At 42.0% G+C, this 20326-nt stretch overlaps 4 protein-coding genes and 1 long non-coding RNA gene across 10 annotated transcripts; 3 read left to right on the top strand and 2 right to left on the bottom strand.

Annotated features, from left to right (window-relative positions):
• The first annotated feature begins 973 nt into the window (after positions 1-973).
• LOC112294872 (scarecrow-like protein 30) lies at positions 974-5799 on the top strand. 4 transcript variants are annotated; one of them, XM_090245176.1, is made up of 6 exons: positions 974-1187; positions 1849-3388; positions 3769-3895; positions 4113-4392; positions 4573-4850; positions 5119-5799. In XM_090245176.1, exons 2-6 carry the CDS (start codon positions 2178-2180, stop codon positions 5545-5547), a joined length of 2325 nt encoding a protein of 774 aa, XP_090101302.1. In that variant the 5' UTR covers positions 974-1187; positions 1849-2177; the 3' UTR covers positions 5548-5799. The 4 variants fall into 4 exon arrangements, with proteins under 4 accessions (XP_090101302.1, XP_090101312.1, XP_090101304.1 ...); XM_090245186.1 differs by having other exon boundaries at positions 977-1187; positions 1930-3388; XM_090245178.1 differs by having other exon boundaries at positions 978-1449.
• Positions 5800-5911: 112 nt separating this feature from the next.
• Positions 5912-7541, bottom strand: LOC112294885 (peroxisomal membrane protein 11A). The gene is made up of 3 exons (XM_024545862.3): positions 7251-7541; positions 6734-7060; positions 5912-6458 (listed from the first exon to the last, which is right to left on the bottom strand). Exons 1-3 carry the CDS (start codon positions 7518-7520, stop codon positions 6072-6074), a joined length of 984 nt encoding a protein of 327 aa, XP_024401630.3. The 5' UTR covers positions 7521-7541; the 3' UTR covers positions 5912-6071.
• Positions 7542-10310: 2769 nt separating this feature from the next.
• Positions 10311-13152, top strand: LOC112278916 (zinc finger CCCH domain-containing protein 40). Its single transcript, XM_024512830.3, has 4 exons — positions 10311-10589; positions 10911-11180; positions 11415-11638; positions 11942-13152. The coding sequence occupies exons 1-4, from the start codon at positions 10485-10487 to the stop codon at positions 12765-12767; spliced, it is 1425 nt and encodes a 474-aa protein (XP_024368598.1). The 5' UTR covers positions 10311-10484; the 3' UTR covers positions 12768-13152.
• A 2211-nt stretch (positions 13153-15363) lies between these two features.
• LOC149989718 (uncharacterized) lies at positions 15364-17661 on the top strand. Its single transcript, XR_016498931.1, has 2 exons — positions 15364-15824; positions 16026-17661. It is a non-coding gene; the product is annotated as an uncharacterized LOC149989718 (long non-coding RNA).
• Positions 15867-20148, bottom strand: LOC112278758 (hexokinase-8). 3 transcript variants are annotated; one of them, XR_016498928.1, is made up of 10 exons: positions 19567-20148; positions 18867-19014; positions 18552-18734; positions 18191-18265; positions 17767-17925; positions 17401-17499; positions 17180-17310; positions 16920-17001; positions 16252-16816; positions 15867-16037 (listed from the first exon to the last, which is right to left on the bottom strand). XR_016498928.1 is itself a non-coding variant. In XM_024512482.3 (9 exons), the coding sequence occupies exons 1-9, from the start codon at positions 19896-19898 to the stop codon at positions 16457-16459; spliced, it is 1518 nt and encodes a 505-aa protein (XP_024368250.1). In that variant the 5' UTR covers positions 19899-20148; the 3' UTR covers positions 15867-16456. The 3 variants fall into 3 exon arrangements, 2 of the variants coding, with proteins under 2 accessions (XP_024368250.1, XP_024368249.1); XM_024512482.3 differs by having other exon boundaries at positions 15867-16816; positions 17767-17843; positions 18160-18265; XM_024512481.3 differs by having other exon boundaries at positions 15867-16816.
• Positions 20149-20326: the final 178 nt, after the last annotated feature.

Here is a 20326-nt window from a genome sequence, read left to right as displayed (position 1 = left end):
CGATAATAATAATAGGCTTCAAAATCAGCAATTAATTCAATAAAGTCATTTTCAAGAATCTTTGAAAATGGAGACAAATGTGCTATGAATGCTATCAATTGTGAAACTTTTGCTTACAAAAATTTATATTTTTCTTCCAATAGATTAATTTGGACAAAAGTACTAGACAAAAGTACTGGACTCTTGGAACTTTTTTTTTTTTTTTTTCCTATTGTACTTAACAAGGTACTTAGGATTAGACATCCATTGCTAAGTCAACAAGTATTCAATTTTGCTTGTCCCAAGTGTGTATATACATATATATATCCACAAGGAAAAAGAGAAAAATAAATAAATAAATAAAACAAAAAACTCGCAACAACTACATGCAAGAGAAGATGATGATTTGTGTGCCTTTATACTAACAAAGGAACGATGCGAGATGAGTCAAAAAAGCCAAGCACCGAGAAGCATATCAATGTGCACAGCGATGCGACGCCGAGTATGGAGAAACTTACACACACACACACACACACACACACAGAATGAGAGAGAATGAGAGAATTCCGACTACTTTCCACCGAATGATTCTACGAGCACACAAAACCGGAGATGGATGAGTCCGGGCATAGGTTTTGAAGAGGGGCGGGGGAATGGAGGGGAGGAGGAACTGGATGTGCACCTGGCACATACCATGAAATACGTGGTACCCACGTACAATACGAGACGAGGAGTATCGGATTTGTTCGAGCTGGCTTCTGGAAAGATCTGCGCATGAATGAATGACCGCGAGGATCTTCGTTTGGGGACTTTTGTATTTTAACAAACCCTGGCTTTCTCCGCTGCAGATCTACCCAGAGTGGCCAATTGAATGGAATGGGCGGTGGTGGGTCCGCGAGGATAGAAGTGTTGCTGCTGCCTTATGGTAGATGTGGAAATCCGTTGATTTGGTGCATACAAGGGATCGAGGTTTGGGCGCGCAAGGGGGATGCATAGTTGCCATTTGTGCCCTCTCTTCTCGTGTCCTGAGCTAGCTCTCAAGCTTCTTCTTTTTGTTTTTGTTTTTCCTGTCTTTTTGCCTTTTAGCGCTGCAGTTGTTGGCAGAGTTGTCGCTGCTGTGCAATGCTGCCAGGGTTTGTGATGGGGTAACGTCATTTGCAGCGGGCATGGAGCAAATCGGACGGGTTGGGAAGGAGCGTGTTTGTCAGGTTGGTGCCGGTTGTGTGTGTGTGGGAGATGGTGCTGACTAGGGGAGAGGAGCAGTCACGAAAAGTGGGAATTGGGTTCTTTCTTGCCTTTGGGGTTCGTAACGAGTGGCTTCTTGAAATTTGGATGAGGAAGAAGAAAGAAGATCAGTGCAGTATTGGACTAGAGGCGCACGTCGGAGTATGGAGATGGGGTGGTCTAGTAGTCTTTGTATACAAGAAGACATTTCTTCTGCGAACTATGGTAGTTTGGACGGGTTTGAAAGTAAGAGCGCTTTTCTAGACTTTCTGTCCAAGGGCGTACAGGCTTAATTGACTTGTAGATTTTGGACGTTTACGTACCAATTTCTGCCTAGATAAGTGAGCCAGGGTTGATGGAATCAGGTGATAGGTGTTAGGTCCTTATATCGAATGATGATTAAATTTGGGCTAAGGTGATGCGAGTGAAAGTGTAGAAGGAGTCTAGAAGCTTCAAAAATCTACTATACCTTGAACGTTGTGCGTATTTCTATCTGGGGGTGAAAATCACGCGCATGTAAACATGCACCATGAAACGCACACAGCTTGACCTGTAATATTGTGAAGGTGACGAGTATATGTCGTAAGTTCTTCTGTTTGGGTTCTCATGTCTAGGGGTTTGTGTCTCTATTGTTAATGGTTGCAGAATGCTGTTTTTGGAAGGAGAGAAATCAAGTTACTTAAAGTCATTCGGTATTGTTCGGTGCTGTGGGTTTGAATATTGAAGAGAACGTATTGGATCAGGGGTTTAAACCAAATCAGAATCATAGAGCACAGGACAAAAGCAGCTGAGGAAGTGGAAGAGATACGGGCTGTTGTAAGGGGGTGTTGGGAGACAAGCTAAGCAAGAAGCAAGAGCTGAATTAGGGAAAAGAAGACCATAAGCTCAATGCAAGAGCGTACCTTTATTTGTAAGCACAGGGAAACGCTAAAGGTCGAGTATATTCCGAACCCTTTCACGTGGTAATTACGGCAATGGCTGGAAGTAAGCATGAGAGATCGGGGGATTCCCCTGTAGGAACAGGAGAGGTGTCTCCACTTGCTGCACAACTTCAGCAAGCATGGCTTCAAACGCAGATGCCCAAAGCTCAGAAGCGGAGTTTTACCTCGGTTGCAAATGCGCAGAACCAACTTCCTCGGTTGTCACCGCCAGGTCCTGGGTCTGAGATGTCCGCATCCTCGAAACCACCATCATCCTCTGTACTGAAGTCCTTGTCGACTCTTTTTCCCGAGCTTGCAAACGTTCAAGAGAAGAAGGAGGCAAAGATCTCTTCTGTTTTTGAAGAAGGAGAGCAACCAATTCCAATTCACCCAGAATTACGCCAGAAGAAAGCTGAATGCTTAGAGGTGATGTTTGGTCAAGACGTTGTTGAGCAGACGCAAGCTCAGGGGCTCAGGGACTACGACCGTCATGCATCTACAGAACGGTCATTGTCTGATAGTCTGATTCAGCAATCTGACGACTCGTTGGATTTCTCTGACCTTGGGCCGCTTTCTGTTTCCAATAGTTTCTCGAGACCTAGTGCACAGCCTGGACGAGGAACTTTTGAGGACGATCTTTCCTACATCTGTAGCGCTTACGGTAGTAGACCTTCGGCATCAGAATATGAGACTTCGGCGGAGGTGGAACAAGAGAAAACGCCACTGTTTGAATATCTTACAGACATACTCATGGATGAAAACGTAGAGGAAAAGAAATGCATGTTCATTGAAATGAGCGCTTATCAGGCCATGGCGAAAGAACTTGGAGACCTTATCTCATACGATCCTCCTCCTATGCCAATACCTGAAACTAGAAGATCGGATCCTCACTTTGAAGAAGATGTCAGATTCGTCGACAGCTGGATTGATGAGATTCTAAGTGGTCCTCTTCCTGCGGATCGTACGGATAGCCCTGGTGCAGAAGCTAAGCTTGACATCAAACACGGAAGCAGTCCTGAAGAACTCTACTCTCACACAGACGCAGATCGTGGCAGCTCTGTCTGGAATGATACGGCGTCTGATACAGCATCATACCTACATCCAGACTCCACCTTATCTCCCGTGGACTTTGGGAACTCCCATGCTCTTGAAAATGGTAGTGGAGGCAGTTTACAAGTTGGTACTCGTCACCTAAGTAGCATATCTTCGTCAAATGGCAATGGGGTTCATGCACCGCCGGTGGACTTGACTGATCTCCTCATCAGGTATGATTCATTGTGTTCCTGTTATGTCGCATTTTGCTCTTGATTTTTTTGGTCTTTCTGCACCAATTATGACCACCTGTGAGGTTTGACAGAGCACTCTATGTGAATTCCTCTCAGGAGCTTTTCATCTATGATGTTAAAAGAGAATTGCACCAACTTTTTATGCTTTGGCGATTGAATTTTCAACTTCTCCAATTGTACTTTTACTGCGCGGGACATTTGGCACTGCATGCATTATAATTGGGAACCTACTTTTCTACATGCGTGTGGAGCTTGAGCAAGCTGCAATTATATAAATGGGTTTTTAGCTCGCCACAGCTTTCCCTCATTCTTGAGTCATGTGATTACTGAAACTTTTTCTGCCAATCTGTTGCTATCAGATGCGCGCAAGCAGTGGAACAAGCGGACTATCGGCATGCCAATGAGTTGATTCACGAACTGCGTCATCACTCGTCCGCGTATGGAAATGGGTCCCAGCGCATGGCCCATTACTTCATGGAAGCTCTGGTTGTTTAACTTGGCTGTCTACTTCTATTGCCGAGAATGTGCTTGGCGTGATCCCAATCTAATGTGACCTCTTAGATATCTGGTGAAGTAATGAATATTTGACGTGGCACCTTGCAGGTCATTCAGAAGCTTTTTTATTTCGTTTGTATTTGTATTTGTGCAAGGTACTCTTCTTATTAAATGCTTACTTCAGGGATGGTGGTCATGTGCCCTTCAGGTTGCTAAAATATCTGGAACTGGCGGACAGCTTTACTCAGCTCTATCCAACTACCGTCCTTCCGAGGCCCAAATGCTGAAGGCGCAAATGTTGTTCTGCGAGCATTGTCCTTTCATTCAAGTGCCACATATTTATGCTAATCATGCAATTATGGTGGCCTTCAAGGGTGCCCCACGAGTTCATATTATTGACTACGGCATCCTTTATGGAATTCAGTGGCCGTGCCTTATTCATCAGCTTTCACAACGTCCTGAGGGACCACCACACCTTCGTATTACAGGTATGGCGTGTTTCTTGTCGGTTTGTAATCTACAGGAATGCAATTTATGAATCCTTTTTGTTGTGCATGCCAAAAACTTTAATGCTTGGTTCCCTCACTACTTCCACTTGATGTTGATGTTGATGTTGATGTTTTATTTTTATTTTTATTTATTTATTTTTGTTTCCTAAAATTATTCAGGCATCGATAGGCCTCAACCAGGATTCAGGCCCTCAGCGAGAATTCAAGATACTGGGCGGCGTCTGGCTAAGCTTGCGAAGCAAATGGGAGTGCCGTTTGAGTTTCATGCAATAGCTGAGAAATGGGAGGCAATTACCCCTGCTCATCTCTTACTGCGAGATGATGAAGTCCTCGCAGTGAATTCTATGTTCAGGTTCCGTCATTTATTGGATGAGTCCGTCACAGCCGCAAGCCCTCGCAATCTTGTGCTGAGCAGAATAAGAAGCTTGAATCCAAAGGTATTTTCCTATACCCAGTCATACTTAGAAATATTACAAATCAAACATTATCGTAGATTTTATATTCCTCTCACATGCAATTATTTTGTTGTAATTCGTTTTATGTTATGTTTCATGCGTCTACCGTTCTGTTTTCCCAAATTGGAGTCTGGAAGAAATATGATAGATCCTTTTATGGATAGTCGGTGAGCTCACCCTCAGTCCTCCTTCAGTTCCTGCATGTCTTTCGAGAACGAAAATCTCACTTGGGTGCAACTTGTTTATGTAGATCTTCGTCCAAGGAGTCCTCAACGCTGGCTACAACGCACCCTTTTTTATGTCCCGCTTCCGAGAGGCACTGGCTTACTTCTCAACAATATTCGACTCTATGGAGTGTTCGTTTCCTGCAGAGCACCCGGACAGGCAAATCATAGATCACGAGATTGTAGGCAGAGAGATTTTGAACGTGGTGGCTTGTGAAGGCCCGGAGAGGGTGGAGCGCTCGGAAACGTACAGACAGTGGCAGGCACGGACCATGCGAGCTGGCTTCCAGCAGAAGCCCAACTCTCCGGACGTCATGGCTAAGATTAGGATGGCAATGAGGTCATATCACAGAGACTACGGTATTGGGGAAGACGGTGCCTGGTTCTTGCTCGGATGGAAGGAGCGCATCACACATGCCATGACTGTCTGGGAGCCTCTCCCCGACAGCCCTTGATTGTCGCCACATATTTCCTTGTGGTCACTTCTCTGCACTAGGAAGTAATCACAGTACCATGTTCCTTCTCATTGGGCAAGTAGAGTGATAATTGTGTTGTGATTAGATAGATGGCCCTGAACAACGCCTTATCTCATTAATCTTGAGCAATGCCTTACAAACTGCTGTGCTCACCTTCGCCTGCAGCTCTGTACTATATCCAGCTAAGAGGCAGGACGTCATTTTCAATAATATGTACAGACCTTGATTTAATGAGTTTTTTTTTGTTTTTTTGTTTCTTTTTTATAAAATCTCCTCATAGTTGCTTGTTAATTTATTCGCATTCCCTCAAATCTTTTTGAAACGCCTTGATGTAGTCATGACATTTCATAAACGGTCACTTTCAAATAGGTTATGTCCGGTTCATCCGGCTAGAGTAATACCATTATCAAACATCCAACACCACGAATAGCCCGTGGTTGATTCGGACACTTGACGCAGTGGTCAAGTGTTGGCACTAACTATTCCAGCTCCACCCTATTTCTTCAGCAATTTTTCCAATTCTTTTGAGCGGAAATGAGAGCTGAAAGCAAACCTGCAAATGCTAGCAGAAACGGGTTGTCTAAGACTCCTTTGGTTTCTCGAATGTCTGTCAACGCTAATAAACTGTCAGCTAGGTCCTGAATGATAGACAGGGTCTTCATCAGACGTTTGCCTTGCAATGCTTGGAGCTCTTTGATCTCAGATACAGGACTTATCCCACCTTCTGCCTTTTTTCGCATGCCCTGCAGCAGCTTTGCTTCCTGTTCGAGATATATCGATACCTGGATACTCTTCAGTGCAACACTGCCAAAGTATCCTATGAACTCCGCCCACGCACTTATTTTGGTGAGTCGCTTTGAGTGACGTTTATCAATCAGCCCTGCTTTAACCTGTCCATAGCATCATCATTGTCATCTATAAAATAAATAAATAAATAACTTGATGAAGCTCGATCTTCAAATTGCGCATTGAAGCTCAAAATGAGTTGATGCGAATATAAACTTCGAATGTGATGCGAATACACACAAGCTTCCATACCGTTCACGAAGTTCCAAAATACTGAAGCCACATGTACTCAAATACATGCGTGTAAATTTATGATTCAATTTAACAATTTACACGTGTGTTTTCCAGTGAGTTAAAAGCAATCTACAGAAACACTCACCAGCCAGACAAATTGCTCCACGAAGTAGTAAAACCCCTCCCCTCCAGTTGCGACGAGCTCCAGAAAACCATCCCTAGTGTTGAAGTTCGTCTTCTTCAGAACATTCACATCCTGTATAAACTTCCCCAACCGAAAGGCCTTCCGGCTACTGCCTACACTAGCATCAAAATCTTTCAACCTTCCATACACCTCCGGATCCTTGGGCGCGATCGGCGACGCCAGCAACAATTTCGTGGAGTACCGAAGGATTTTCAAAGCTTTATCGACACCATCCCTGCGAGCGAGGTAAGCTTCGAGGTGCTCCAAGACAGGCCGCCCGTCCTGAGGCTTCGCCATGGCCGATCAAATTGCAACGATCCCAAATTTACACACGCACGAATTCTCCACTCTTACCAAGAACACAACTCTCACACGTCTCCTCAAAACCTAAAACCTCGAGCCCCAGCGCACTCAACTCCACCATCAGCGAGCACTCACAACACAAATTCCCTGATGACACACGAGAAATTGATCTTACCAGTCGTGAACACATTAAACGTAGCAGGAGAACACAGACTCCTACTCCTCCTGGACCCTCCTCATCTCGCACCGCGATCGGCAGTGATATCAAAATCCCCGACAAAGTGGAGTGAAGATTGAGCAAATGAGTTAGAGGGCAGCAGCATGCGTGCAATGACGCGAATAGTGACACAAGTGATAGGTTGGTTGGCGATGCTAAATTTGAGTTGCGAAACGGTGGCGAGCAGGGCTCGGACCCCGCCGCGGCCCGCTCGTGGCGCCATTCCATGGAGTTGCGGCGTCGCTCGCCAAAGCCTGCCACCTCCTCGGCGTCCCCGCATTGGATGAATAAATGGATGAGTTTATGGATGAATATATTAGTGGACGAATAAGTATCACCATCCATAGAGGCTCATCCACGACGTTGTCATCCATCCACTGGCACTAGGGCTCTACTCCCCAACGCTTTCAGCAAGCATTTTGGGTTCCAACATAAATTGCTTAAATGAAAATTTATTAGAGGATGCTAAAGTAAGGATCAAAAAATAAAATAAAAATAAAAATAAATGCATCTCATCGATGCCAAAAAGTGCATTTCTATTCATTGGGTTTGAAATTAAATCAAAATAAGAAATATAATTTGTCTTTTACATTTCTGTATTAGTATGGCACGCTAGATTTTGTTTCTTTTGTTTTTTGTTTTTTGTTTTTCCTTAAACACCTGAGGTTTGCAAACATCTACTTGTGTGCTTGAAACCTTTTCTTTGGTCTTGGAACACTCAATTATATGAAGTCATTTGTTTGGATGCATAATTTATTTATTTATTCTTTGTGTTTATTCCTACTATTTTATCTATCTATATATATATATATATATATATATAGATATATTTGCTTGAATTCTCTTTTTTCTAAGTGTAGAATAAATACTTTTTATTATAAAATTAAAATTTTATTAATTTTAATATTACATAAATTTGGATAAGACATTATAATACATTGTCAAAATATAAAATTTGATTGATTAGAAATATTTCCTATTATTTTTATCATTTTTTATTTATGGATTTTTCCATACAGATAATTTTTATTTTAAAAAATAAAACATCAAATTATATATATATATATATATATATATATAAAGTAGCAAAAAGTGTTTAATTTAAATTTATTGTTTGATTTTTGTTTTTATTTTATAGATACAATATCTACAAGAAGAGCTTTGTATGGCTTGTCCAATCATTCAAGGGCCCTTTATGTCTGCTTTTCATTGAATTTAAGAGTATCAAAGACATTGTGTTGTTGCTTATAGGCACTGTAGATGTGAAAGTGGCATAGAACTAGTTATTCTCTAATGTTTTAGATTTTTCTAATCACGTTTAAACTATATCAATAGCATAATATAATTATGTATATTTCTTGTATTGGAAGTTCTATTTCTCAAAAGATCTACAAAATATTTGCATTAAATCCTTTCTATTTGAATATTACAAAAGTTTAAAATTGCCTACAAAGTTTACTATTGTTGTAATTATTTTCTATTAAAATAACATAAATTTTCTGTAAAATAATATTGAATGGTTATATATTTAAAACGTATTATAAAGGTTTGGTTCTTCAGGTACGCATCAAAAGAGTAAGTTTGTTTATAATGACCTTATTGTCAAACAAAATAATTCTCTGAAAGTAGATATAGTATTGATATAAATAAATAAATATATATATATATATGTATATATATTATATAATTTTTTTTATAAATATTTGGATGATGAAAAGAATTTAAATTTAAATTGGCGTTGGTTTTTCATTTAATATTCGAAGTAATATTTTATGCTCAATACAAGTTGTACGAAATTGCTCTTGCATAAAAATCAAATATACATATTGATATAGATTAGAATCACACAAAAAAACAAGTATGACATAGAATCACAATGTTTATTTCATATATCTTATATATTTTTTAAGATCTTAATTTAATTTAATAGAATATACCCTAATCAGAATATGATATTTGGTTTTAAAGTTTCAAATGTAATACTTGATGTTTAGTACTTAGCAAATCACTCTGATACACCATGAGATTTTTTAAAACTTGCCTTTAGAAATTGTTGCAACATCTTTGTATGGTTATATTATTCAAAATCAATATGATTAGTCAATTTATTTTAATTTTTAGATTTTAGGATAACTAAATGATTATTTTAGACTATCAATTTTGTATGTATATTTATTAAATAATTAGGTGTATACATAAGAAACATACCTTAAAGATGAGGCAATTTGGGCTCAAAAGTTTTCTATAGTATTTAGATGTAGTTTATTCTAATCAATTATTGATATTTTTGACTTTTGATTATTCATTTGCATTTACCAAAATAAAAAATTCTTACTATCATGGCCTTTGGTGAAGATGAATTTTTAGCATTTATATTTTTAAATTAATAACCTATTTATATATTAGTATGTGTTAATATGTGCATAGAATACTTACACTAAAGATGATATTACTTGTAATTTTGCTTATAATATACTTTTTGAATATTTTTATAATTTGCATGGTTGTATTATAAGCACTTTACAATAGTTTTTGAGTACTTATAATGCAACTATGCACCAGGTTATTATTGAACATTCCTATACTAGGATAAGTCTGACACATATATAAATACTTTGGGGTGTGGTTGTTGATGTAGTATGGTTGGATTTCTTTCATTAGATATTCCAATATTGCAACAAAAAACTACATAAATAAATAAATAAAATAAATAAATATTTTATCTTTCACGCAGTTTTAAGGACACGCAACAATCAAAAGTTTCTTGGTTAAGAACATTCTACCCATGCAAGCATTGAGAATTATAGGTTTGATTTAATCAAAAACGTTAATTCCCTTCTTCCATTGAACGATCGTAAATAAGTGCCGTGACGTCCACGTAGGATTGTGGCTGACGCGGACTTCCACGTAAGAAAGATAGGTTCGTGCGGGGGTTCCCCGCCCTCAGAAACTACGCGCAGACCATCGTCGTCGCTGCAAAAGGGATCCATCGTCGAGGACGCCTTTGAAGGAAGGAAGGCCATGCGCTTTTGGCCACAGCACAGCTGAGCGGAGTTGCGTCGAGTCGAGGCGAGGGTTTGTAGAAGAAGCCTTTCGCAGTTGCCACTATAGTTTTGTTTTCAGCAGGGAGTTGAGGAATACCCGGCGAAGAGCGAGAAGACGAGAGGAGTGGGGGAGCTTCACAGCCGTGCCATGGCGCATAGGTTGCTCCGCGACGTCGAAGCTGATGGATGGGAGCGCTCGGATTTCCCCATCATTTGCGAGTCGTGTTTGGGCGACAACCCTTACGTGCGCATGGTGTGTTTTCTGCCTGCTTTGGTTTTGTGGGTCTGTTTGCTTTTGGAATCAGTAGGGATATTTTTAGGGTTTTTGGTTGTGTAGCGTATTGTCTGGCGTGGTTGTTCGTGATTTTCTGTTAACATATGCACGTGCATATAAAATGAGTGAAGGAGGAGTTTACACCTAGTTGTAATTACATGATAGTTTAGCGGCATGAAGGCTGATGCGGATGCTGGAATACTGGCGAGGTCTTTAGGGTTTATGGCTCAGGGTCCTGTTTTTTTGCGTTTTATGTTTGGGTATTCTTCTATAATAATTGTGTACTTGGTTTTATCGCAGACGAAGGCTAATTTCGACAAGGAGTGCAAAATCTGTACACGCCCGTTCACTGTTTTTCGGTGGAGACCAGGGCGGGACGCACGATACAAGAAGACCGAAGTGTGTCAGACTTGTAGCAAGCTGAAGAATGTATGTCAGGTCTGCTTACTTGATCTTGAGTACGGGCTGCCTGTCCAAGTGAGGGATACTGCTCTTGGTATAAATACAAGCGAATCGATACCCAAAAGTGATGTAAATAGGGAGTTTTTCGCAGAGGAACAGGACCGGAAGGTAATGTTACGACCTGTTATCTACCTACATACTTTTTTTCCTGCTTCTCCATTCATTTTAACGTATGTCCCTTTTTCTTCAATCGTTGTACATTTGTAGTTTTTCTTACGGGGTATGGAAGCCTATAGCATAGTTTCAAAGATCTGATTTGTAGGCTTCACGTAGTGTTAAAGTAGGAATGAATTCTATCGTGATGGCTGTGTATGTTATTTACGCATCTCTTGACTCCTGCAGGCCAAAGCTGGTTTGGATTATGAATCTTCGTTCGGAAAAGCACGTCCGAATGATACCATCTTGAAGTTGCAAAGGACCACACCTTACTACAAGAGAAACCGTGCCCATATCTGTAGTTTTTACGTCAGAGGAGAATGTACACGAGGAGCCGAGTGCCCATACCGACACGAAATGCCCGTCACAGGCGAACTCTCTCAGCAGAATATTAAAGATCGTTACTATGGGTATGTTGCATTCTGCGTTCACATTTGGAAACTGTGTACCTTAAAAATAGCTTTTAAGTAGCTCGAATGCATTTCGTTCTCAGGAATACCTGTTTTTTTGAAGAGAGAATTCGTGTGCTAAGGTTTGAAGGTTTTTACTCCCGTTTGTGAAGAAGTCGGGATGGTTTGTTCAAGGAGTTTTGAATGAAGTAAGCTGTGTTTTGGGATGGTTCAGCATTCAATCGAGAGAACGACATAGTCGTGCTTGAGTTCACTTGTTCATGGTGAAGTGCGTTTGACTTACGGTTTCCATTTGCTGTGCAGTGTGAATGATCCAGTTGCTGCTAAGTTACTCAAGAAGGCTGGGGAAATGCCCTCTTTGATGGCCCCGGAGGATATGAGCATCAAGACACTTTATGTAGGAGGTCTGGTCGACAGAGTCACCGAGGAGGATCTTAAAGATCAGTTTTATGGCTATGGAGAAATTGAATCGATCCGAATGGTTCCTCAACGAGCTTGTGCATTTGTTACCTACACTACCCGTGAGGGAGCTGAGAAAGCAGCTGATCATCTGGCTAACAAACTAGTTATTAATGGCTTAAGGTTGAAGCTCATGTGGGGCAGGCCACAAGTTGCGAAGGCTGATATGGAGGCTGCAGGTGAAAAGGACGATGCTGTGAAGTCTAATCTGGGTGGTGGGGTCCTTTCACATGGTGGCATGCTTCCTCGAGCTCTCATTTCTCAGCAACAGCAAGTCCCGCCACCACCTGGCCACGAGCTTAACTCAAATTACTTTAACCTACCCCCGCCTCCTTTGTCTACAGACCGACCCTTTTATCCATCCATGGATCCGCAGCGAATGGGGGCCGTCATGAAACAAGACACAAGTGGTGCAGAGCAAGGAGAGGGTTCAAGTTCAGAGCAGCGCCCTCAGCCTGGACAATATGGGGGTCAGCCTATGGGTCCTCCTCCCTATGGTTATTCACAACAAGTGCCTCCAAATTTTCAACATCAGCATTTCAGGGGTCCACCTCCCTATCCACAGGGTGGACCACCTCCACATTCCTACCAGGGATATCCGCCCCACTTCCAGGGTGGACCTCTACCCCCTCACTTTCAGGGTGGACCTCCTTTCCGCCCACCTTATTAAGACTCGGAACACGCAAGTAGTTTCTTAGATACTGATTAGTGTGTAGGCTGTTGATCCTTAAAACTCTGTTTCAATTATTTTGTTTTAGGTTATTTTGATTCTTGTGGATTTGAACCTCCTCTCGTAATCGTACTGTGCTCAAGTTTTGAGGCAGTGAAACACAAGGTTTAGGTGAGAATTGTGTTCAGTATAAGCTGAGACTAATGCAGCTGATGTTAGAGTGAGAATTGCATCGGTATCAAATCGCATGTGGTCTTGTAGCCGAAAGCTGAGCACTGGATTGCAACATGTTATGGCTCTTTCAGCCACTTCGAGATGTACAAAAGTCCTTTGAGATTTCGAAAACGCATCCTTCGAAATATGAACTCAAAAAATATCCTTCTTAGCTGTTCTCATACTTCCAAGTTCATGCTCTGTCACTCTATGTCCTTAATTTGTTTGGTTTCTGTTGATTAGAGACATCATGCACGGTTTTACGCAAGCCATGGGGGATTTTGTTACGTCTTGGAGCATTAGCTACTTGATGTTACCAATTGGTGAGACCCTGTCATAATCCTCGATTTCAGAGCTGCAAGGCGAAAGATCTTGTAGAGCCTGGAAGGCTACTGGTGAAGTTTCTGCTAAGTTGTGATTATGTTGTAGATTTATCTACATGATATTATACGTAATCTACTGTTTTCTGCTCTATCTATAAGCATAACTATCTCCCAACGTGATTACACTGTGCTACATCGGCAATTTAGTATCTTCCTGTGGATTATTACGTCTTTAGTTTCTTTTAATCAAGAAAGCTGTCATAGTGTAGCTGTCTTCGTGTTTATTGTTCAAAAATGCAGTTTACAAAGAAATGCAGGATATATGTTTGACTCGTTAACGACATATAATCTCGTTAGACATATAATCTCTTTGGGTTGCACCAATGTTTTGAGGGCAAAAAGATGATGCATCACTCGCATCAGCTTGTTCTACATGCTTCCTTTAACACTGTCCAGAATGCTTTTTAGGACCTCTAATTTATGTAGATGTTACTGAATGTTCTATATAACACGCTCGTGCTCATGTACCGGATGAGATGCGTACACCCAAACTAGGATCGGATGTTGGACAATGTCACTGACTACACTAGTTCGTTTGGTTCCTCTTGTGATGTCATGAAAAGTAAAAATGACTCCTAGATTTGTTTCTCCACTATTGGATCTGCAACCAATAATAACCAACCACATTCATCATGATTACCATATTCTTCATAAATGATGGGTATATTGAATTAAAACATGGGTCTATTTTAACATTTCTCTATACATACATACATAATACATACGTATATAAAGAAATATTAAAATAACTTGTCTAACCCAACACCATTACCCCCCATCCCTGTCCGGACCCCTGCCTCTTCCCAACTCCCGACTTCATAGTTTGGCTTACTGCTGCCTCCCGGTTCGAGAGTTGGGACCCCACACGCGTCCCAAGTAGATGGGTCTACTAGTTGTGATTGTGCAGCCCACGAAGGAGAAGCTTGTACTGGTGTCGCATGTTCTCTTTTAAAAGTCTAGCATATAAAAGCGGCAGCTTGAGGTGTACACGAATTCTGTACAAGTTACTTCAAGATGTGCTGCAGGCGCAGCGAGTTCGAGCTTCTTTCCATGAACAGAATACAATTCATATTTTTTTGGTTTGTTTGTTTGTTTGTTTGTTTGCTTGTGGCGATCATTTTACTGCTAAGGCAAGGTGAAACCTTGTAAAGTGATTGTCCGTCTCCACAGATGAAGTCGATGCTGCCTGTTGCATCCCACAACCATTAAATCGTTGGTTCAAATTTTCATGAGACGAAGCAAAATAAATATTTTCAGTAGTTTGAGACGTCGTAATGATTTGTTTCAATATGCTGAATGAGAGTGATTTCGAACATTCTCAGGTGTGCAGAGTTCAAAGAAAAATGCGAGAAAAAGGTCGCTCACCAATCAGTTTAAATTCTCCATGTGCACACGGTATCAATCTGCACAACAGTACAACATTCAAGAAACGCCTTCACATTCACAAAACAAACAAAAAAAATCGATAAAATTTATTAAAAATATATTCCCATTCCAATCCTCCTCTGCGCTGAGCCCTTTGCACTCTGGACGGAGCAGTGTATCGGGCAGTGTTTCAGGCAGATGAGAAGGTCGGGCACAAAGGACAGACTGCCTCATGGGGGATGATGACGGAGTGTGGGAGTACAATGAGATAGGATTAAATGAATTTAACAAAGTTGGAGTGTGGCATTAACAAATCCCTACATATATATACATATATATATATATATATACATTATCAATTAAATTTCTCTATAGGTAAAATTAGAATGATTATAATTAAGCATATATATATATATATATATATATATTCAAAATGAAAGTGAAGAGTAATGCCATTCCAACTGGACAGAAAAGAGCAAGTCCACCAACGGAACCCACTCCTCGTTTCACCACAATTTGGATGAATAAATGGATGGAGAGAGACAGTTCATTCATCCACAACTATCTTATCAGGACTATCATGAAACGGGTATCGAGCCAATCTGTGCAGCACTGTGCTGTTGTTGTTGTTTCATGTGGCTTTGCTCCGAACCTCGCACTGGAGCCTTCTCGGCCCTCATCGCCACCTCCTCTGTATGTCATCTCTTGCCCTGGACCGGCTTCCTGTTGCTGGTACTACACAAGGTAGGGCCGATTGAGCCTAGATCGACGTAGCAAGGTATTTGTCACCCTCGATCCAAACACACGGGTGTAGGAATTAGATAAGTTTGAGATGCGGCGGAATTTTTGAATTACGACCAGTGCCTGAGATGGTTGATTCTGTGTGGTGATGTGGAAATGCGTCTCCGTACATGATGTTCTTGTTAGAAACGCTTATAGCTAGGAGAGACGGTAGCTCAAGGAGAGGTGTGGAGAGCATCCTCTCTTGCTACTTTGTGTGCGCAAGTAGCTTCCTCAATGACCCTGACGTTTGGTTGTTGAGGCTTCGGCGTGGACTTGCGTCGTTTGTGCCGGGAGATTTCCCGGTAGTTTACTGGTGAGCCATCAGTCTTCTGTGTGTAGTGGATGTGTCGATAGATTTTGTTTTTGTTTTTGACTTTTCCTCCATCGTTTAAAAGTATATTTTACAAATGTTCGCGAACAAATCTAGATAGTAATTATTTGGATTAGGTTGCTAGAAAGAGTTGACGATGCCTTGTTCTACGGGTTTACATGTGTCCATCAATTGTCTATGCAGACCTCTTCTGATCTGTGTAGCACAACCAAGACACGTCTCAGAGAGATACAATTTACTTACCTAGCTGGACAGGTAGAAGCACTCAACGCCCCGTCTACAGCCATGCTACGCCTCCAGTGTAAAGTCCAAACCCCTCTACACGTTACTCTGATCTTATCCAGCAGGTGCGACATATGACTAGTGTAGGTGCTGGAAGATATCAATGCTTGCCGAGGTAGAGGATTACCTCTATCGTCTTCACCGCGATGCAACCGCCACAAGAGCCGATCAAAAAGGAATTCCAAAGGGAAAATTGTTGATTTCCTGGTCAGTTCAGCTCCTTATTCCCAGATATGATGAAGTCTAAGTAGAAATTGCTGGCTTTTCGGGAACACATTCGCGGTATTCACACCACTCTACAGAGGTAGCCAGATGACGAGTCGTCTGCCTCGCTACTCGGTTTGTCTGTGTCGAGAGTGAGATGCGGCAAGCAATGCCGCTCCAATTCCTGAACCGTCATTTTGTAGTCTTAAAAACACCTCGTAGGGTCCGTTTGTGCCGACCAACTCTTGGAGAGCGTCCTCCATGTATTTCCGGTACGGGTGGTGGTGTTCATAAAGACCTCCATCCATTGCCACCACCGTCGTCTTCTTCTGTCGAGATAAGGCGAAGCCATTCTTGTTTGGTCCAGCTCTACCAATTTTTTTCAGTATCCCGTAGAGTCCTGCAGCAGCCAACCTTCCACCCCGCTGGCCAACCATGTCGCATAAGCTGTGCACAATCCTCCGCTGTTCGAGAGTGGTGTCATGGATCTGTAAGAATTGATTACAACTGGTTAGCTCGAGAACTTTTCTTGACATCAATGCGTCTCAATTCAAGAAAAACTAATTGAGAATGGGACGCAAGGTGCCCCACCCTGAGAACTTCGTGAAGAACAGTCGCTACTGTTTGGAGCTCCGATGAAATGTCAGCATGGATTTTAGAAACATGTTTGGTTCTGCAGATAGAGTACGGTATTAAATGAATCTATGCCAATGGAGCATGCAATTGAGTGGTAAAGAGAAAAACAGGTGAATCATTCCACTGAACAATGAAAGGAAATAGCGCTCATGACAAAATTTCGAGTTTCCAATCACGACTGGGACATCGCAACTTGCAGAAATGAGAAGAATTACTCAAGAGACTGTTGTTCTCTGAGTTTTTCGGGGACAGTGTCCCCAAACAACGTTGCCTCTTCAGCAAGCCTCAGCAGCATGTGTCGTACGATTTCGCCAAGGTACATGCCTGACACCATTTTTTCAAACCACTGCACAACCCACATATTTTGAGAGAATTATTGCAGAAGTGAGATCAATTCAGAGGCTTAGATGCAAGGTCCATGCATCAGGATTGTTACCTGGTCTCCGGGGTTTACACTTTCTTTGTCGACCTCATCATCAGCAAATGTGCGCGGCAGCCAAGGTGATCGAAAATTTCCCCACTCTAAGTTGATGACCTGCGGATCATGACTTTATTGTCACCATGATAATAGAACTCAACATTGAGTTTTAATATCTTCAACTCAGTAGGTCTGAGAACGCCTCTTGCATGTAATTACTGTACGCGCCATTCTACAATAATTTATGCTCTGAGATTTCCAGTTTGATTCTTTGAAAAACTTGTTTAAAATGTATACAGATCCTTTTGAAATTATTGCACTTCGAGAGACTCGGAAGGAGGTAGCAAGAACAAGAACAAGAATAATAATGTGCCAAATCAGTACCATCTCCCCTGATTTGGGAAGTGCCTCTTTCCATTTCTTCACAGCATCAGCTCGTTCCACGTAACAAGCATTTGTCCCTGTGCCAAGTATGCAACCGATCATTGTCTCTTCCTGAAAGTTATACCTACCTCCGGCTAATGTACCGACAGTATCGTTCACCTGCATCAATGAACATCGATGAGCTTTCATGTACTGACGAACCTTTTTCAACAAGACAGTGCATGAGGTATATCCTTTTCCAGCACATGTCACTTTGCCCTCATTACATGCAGTCACTGCGTTACCTGAATCCTCCAACTTCTTAGTTTCGTTCTTTCGTCAGGCACACATGACAAAACCTAATTATAGTGTAAGTCACACCCACTGTGCGAAAGTGATTGAAACTCAAGTTACCTGGTGGAAGTATCAGGAATACGGATCGTACCAAGGCAGAAATTTCAACATCGTGACCACTGCGACTAATCGCATCCTGGAACTGCTTCACAATGTCTTTGCCTATCTGCCAGCAAGAAGTCCCATTTGGAAAATAAAACATCTCTAGTCAAAGGCTTGGGATCAAGAAATGGTTGGCCAGCGGCTAAAACTACGCGTGCACAACCATCTTGCGTGATGCAGTCTCACAGATGGAAGTTGTATCAATGGTGAGCTCCAAACTGAACTTATTCTCTTAAATACGGAGTACATGGTGTAGGTGGTAATAGAAGTCAGCAAAATGGATACATCTTTGTTCAGAATTTTGCTTGAAATGCATGAATAAGTTGCGCTCAACATATGAACACACATACCGCATCATCGATTTTAAAGCCTTTGGTCCATTGAATGACATTGCCAGATTTTACTGATGTTTGACGAACGGGAAAAGAAAACGCAAACCCGGCTTCCCTGTGCTTGTTGGACTTTGAATCAAGCAGAATGTCCTCCGTGTCGACAAATGTGGCAAGCGTATTGGCAATGAAGTCGAAAAGATCCTGCGGGACCAAAGGGTAAAATCATAACCTGGAACTCCTTGTACACTGAAAACCTAACTCACTGTGGTGGAGCACATGCCTTGATTGGTTTCCAGAAGCGAAATTGATGGGACTGAGGAAAAGAAACCTTACCTTGCCAGTGCCCACCATAAGTTCGCGAGGTATGGCAATCTCCTTGGACTCTTGGCTCAGAACTTGGCCTTTCCCGCCCAAATGTAATCGCAATACCCGAAAATTTGTGCCACCAAGGTCTACAGCGTAAAACAGCCCTTCCTCATCCCTGTAAGAATTAGAAGAGGAGTAAGTCTCATGCAGACAAGTACGAACGTTAACCACGGAAAAATGCATTATAAAAATATGAAAAAATATTCTTATATCCACACGTCACTGAACAAGAAAACAATAGAACCAAAAAACTGAGCTTCAAACTACCAAGTACTACAAGAAATACGTCGACAGCATTTAATCTCGGTGTTTCCCACAACAAACGTCTCCACGGAAAAGGGTTTCCATGCTAATTCAAGGCCTAGGATCCCTAATCAAATGGCATGGGTTCATTGGGATTTCCGATTCAAAAAACACAGACTCATAACCAACACTTTTCCAATGCGCATGCAGGTTCCGGATCCACTATTCTCGAAGAAAATGAACCCTTGGTCCACACCTCGACACAGTAACAATTCTCATACCAAAAGATTTTTCCAAAACTGAGATCAAAAGCAAGAATTTCTCCCCGCCAATTGCAAATTAATCGCCCTGCCAAGACCATCGATTTACCGAGGTCCTCAAGATACCAACAGGAAACGAGGTAAAAGAATGATATTACACGCACCCAGTGGGCAAATTCTCGACGTACGATGGCAGCATCTTGAGCTGATCGCTGCCCCCTTCCTCCTCCAGCCCAGCGCACATTTCTCCCACCAGAGCATCCGCCACTTGGCGCAGCAGCGGGAGCGGAGTCGCAGCGGCCAGCCGCAACCCGTGCACCAACCGATCTGCATTGTGCACTCGCACCACCCTGTTCGCATTCGGCGTCGCCCCAGCGACTTTGGGCAGCCCCCACCATGGAGACCTCACGCATTGCACCCTCGCGCTCAGCAGGCCATGCATCGTCACCCCCGCCCCTCGCGAAAAGAGCGAAACGCGCTCCACCGTCATCGACATCGCTCCGGTTGCTTCTTCCCTTAATCGCAGCAGCTTCTGATTCTGCTTCTTCTTCTTCTTTCCTGCCCTGCTGGGTATTCGACGTGATCGCAAGGAGCATTCCGCGAGTGCTGGCCGCAGTGCGCCTTCTTTTACGGTCGCATGCCCAACCGTATGCTTCTAAAGTATGTTCGGAATTCGCTTACTCAGTAGATTCACAAAGGATTACTTCATTGTCAATGTTTATAAGAATACTAATCAAACTTATCACAACCCTTCATCAATATTCACAGTATGCAACTAGACATGAGTATTACTTCATTGATCTTTTACATTCCACATGTTTATTTTTTATTGAATTTTTTTAACATTGCTAGTAAAGAATGAGCAACACAAAACATTCCACACATATATTGCCACATATTACAAAAGAATTCAATCTTCCTTTG

The sequence above is a fragment of the Physcomitrium patens genome, chromosome 2 (assembly GCF_059467195.1).
Source record: "Physcomitrium patens ecotype Gransden chromosome 2, ASM5946719v1, whole genome shotgun sequence".
NCBI classification, from domain to species: domain Eukaryota; kingdom Viridiplantae; phylum Streptophyta; class Bryopsida; order Funariales; family Funariaceae; genus Physcomitrium; species Physcomitrium patens.
This window is presented reverse-complemented; position numbering and strand designations above follow the sequence as displayed.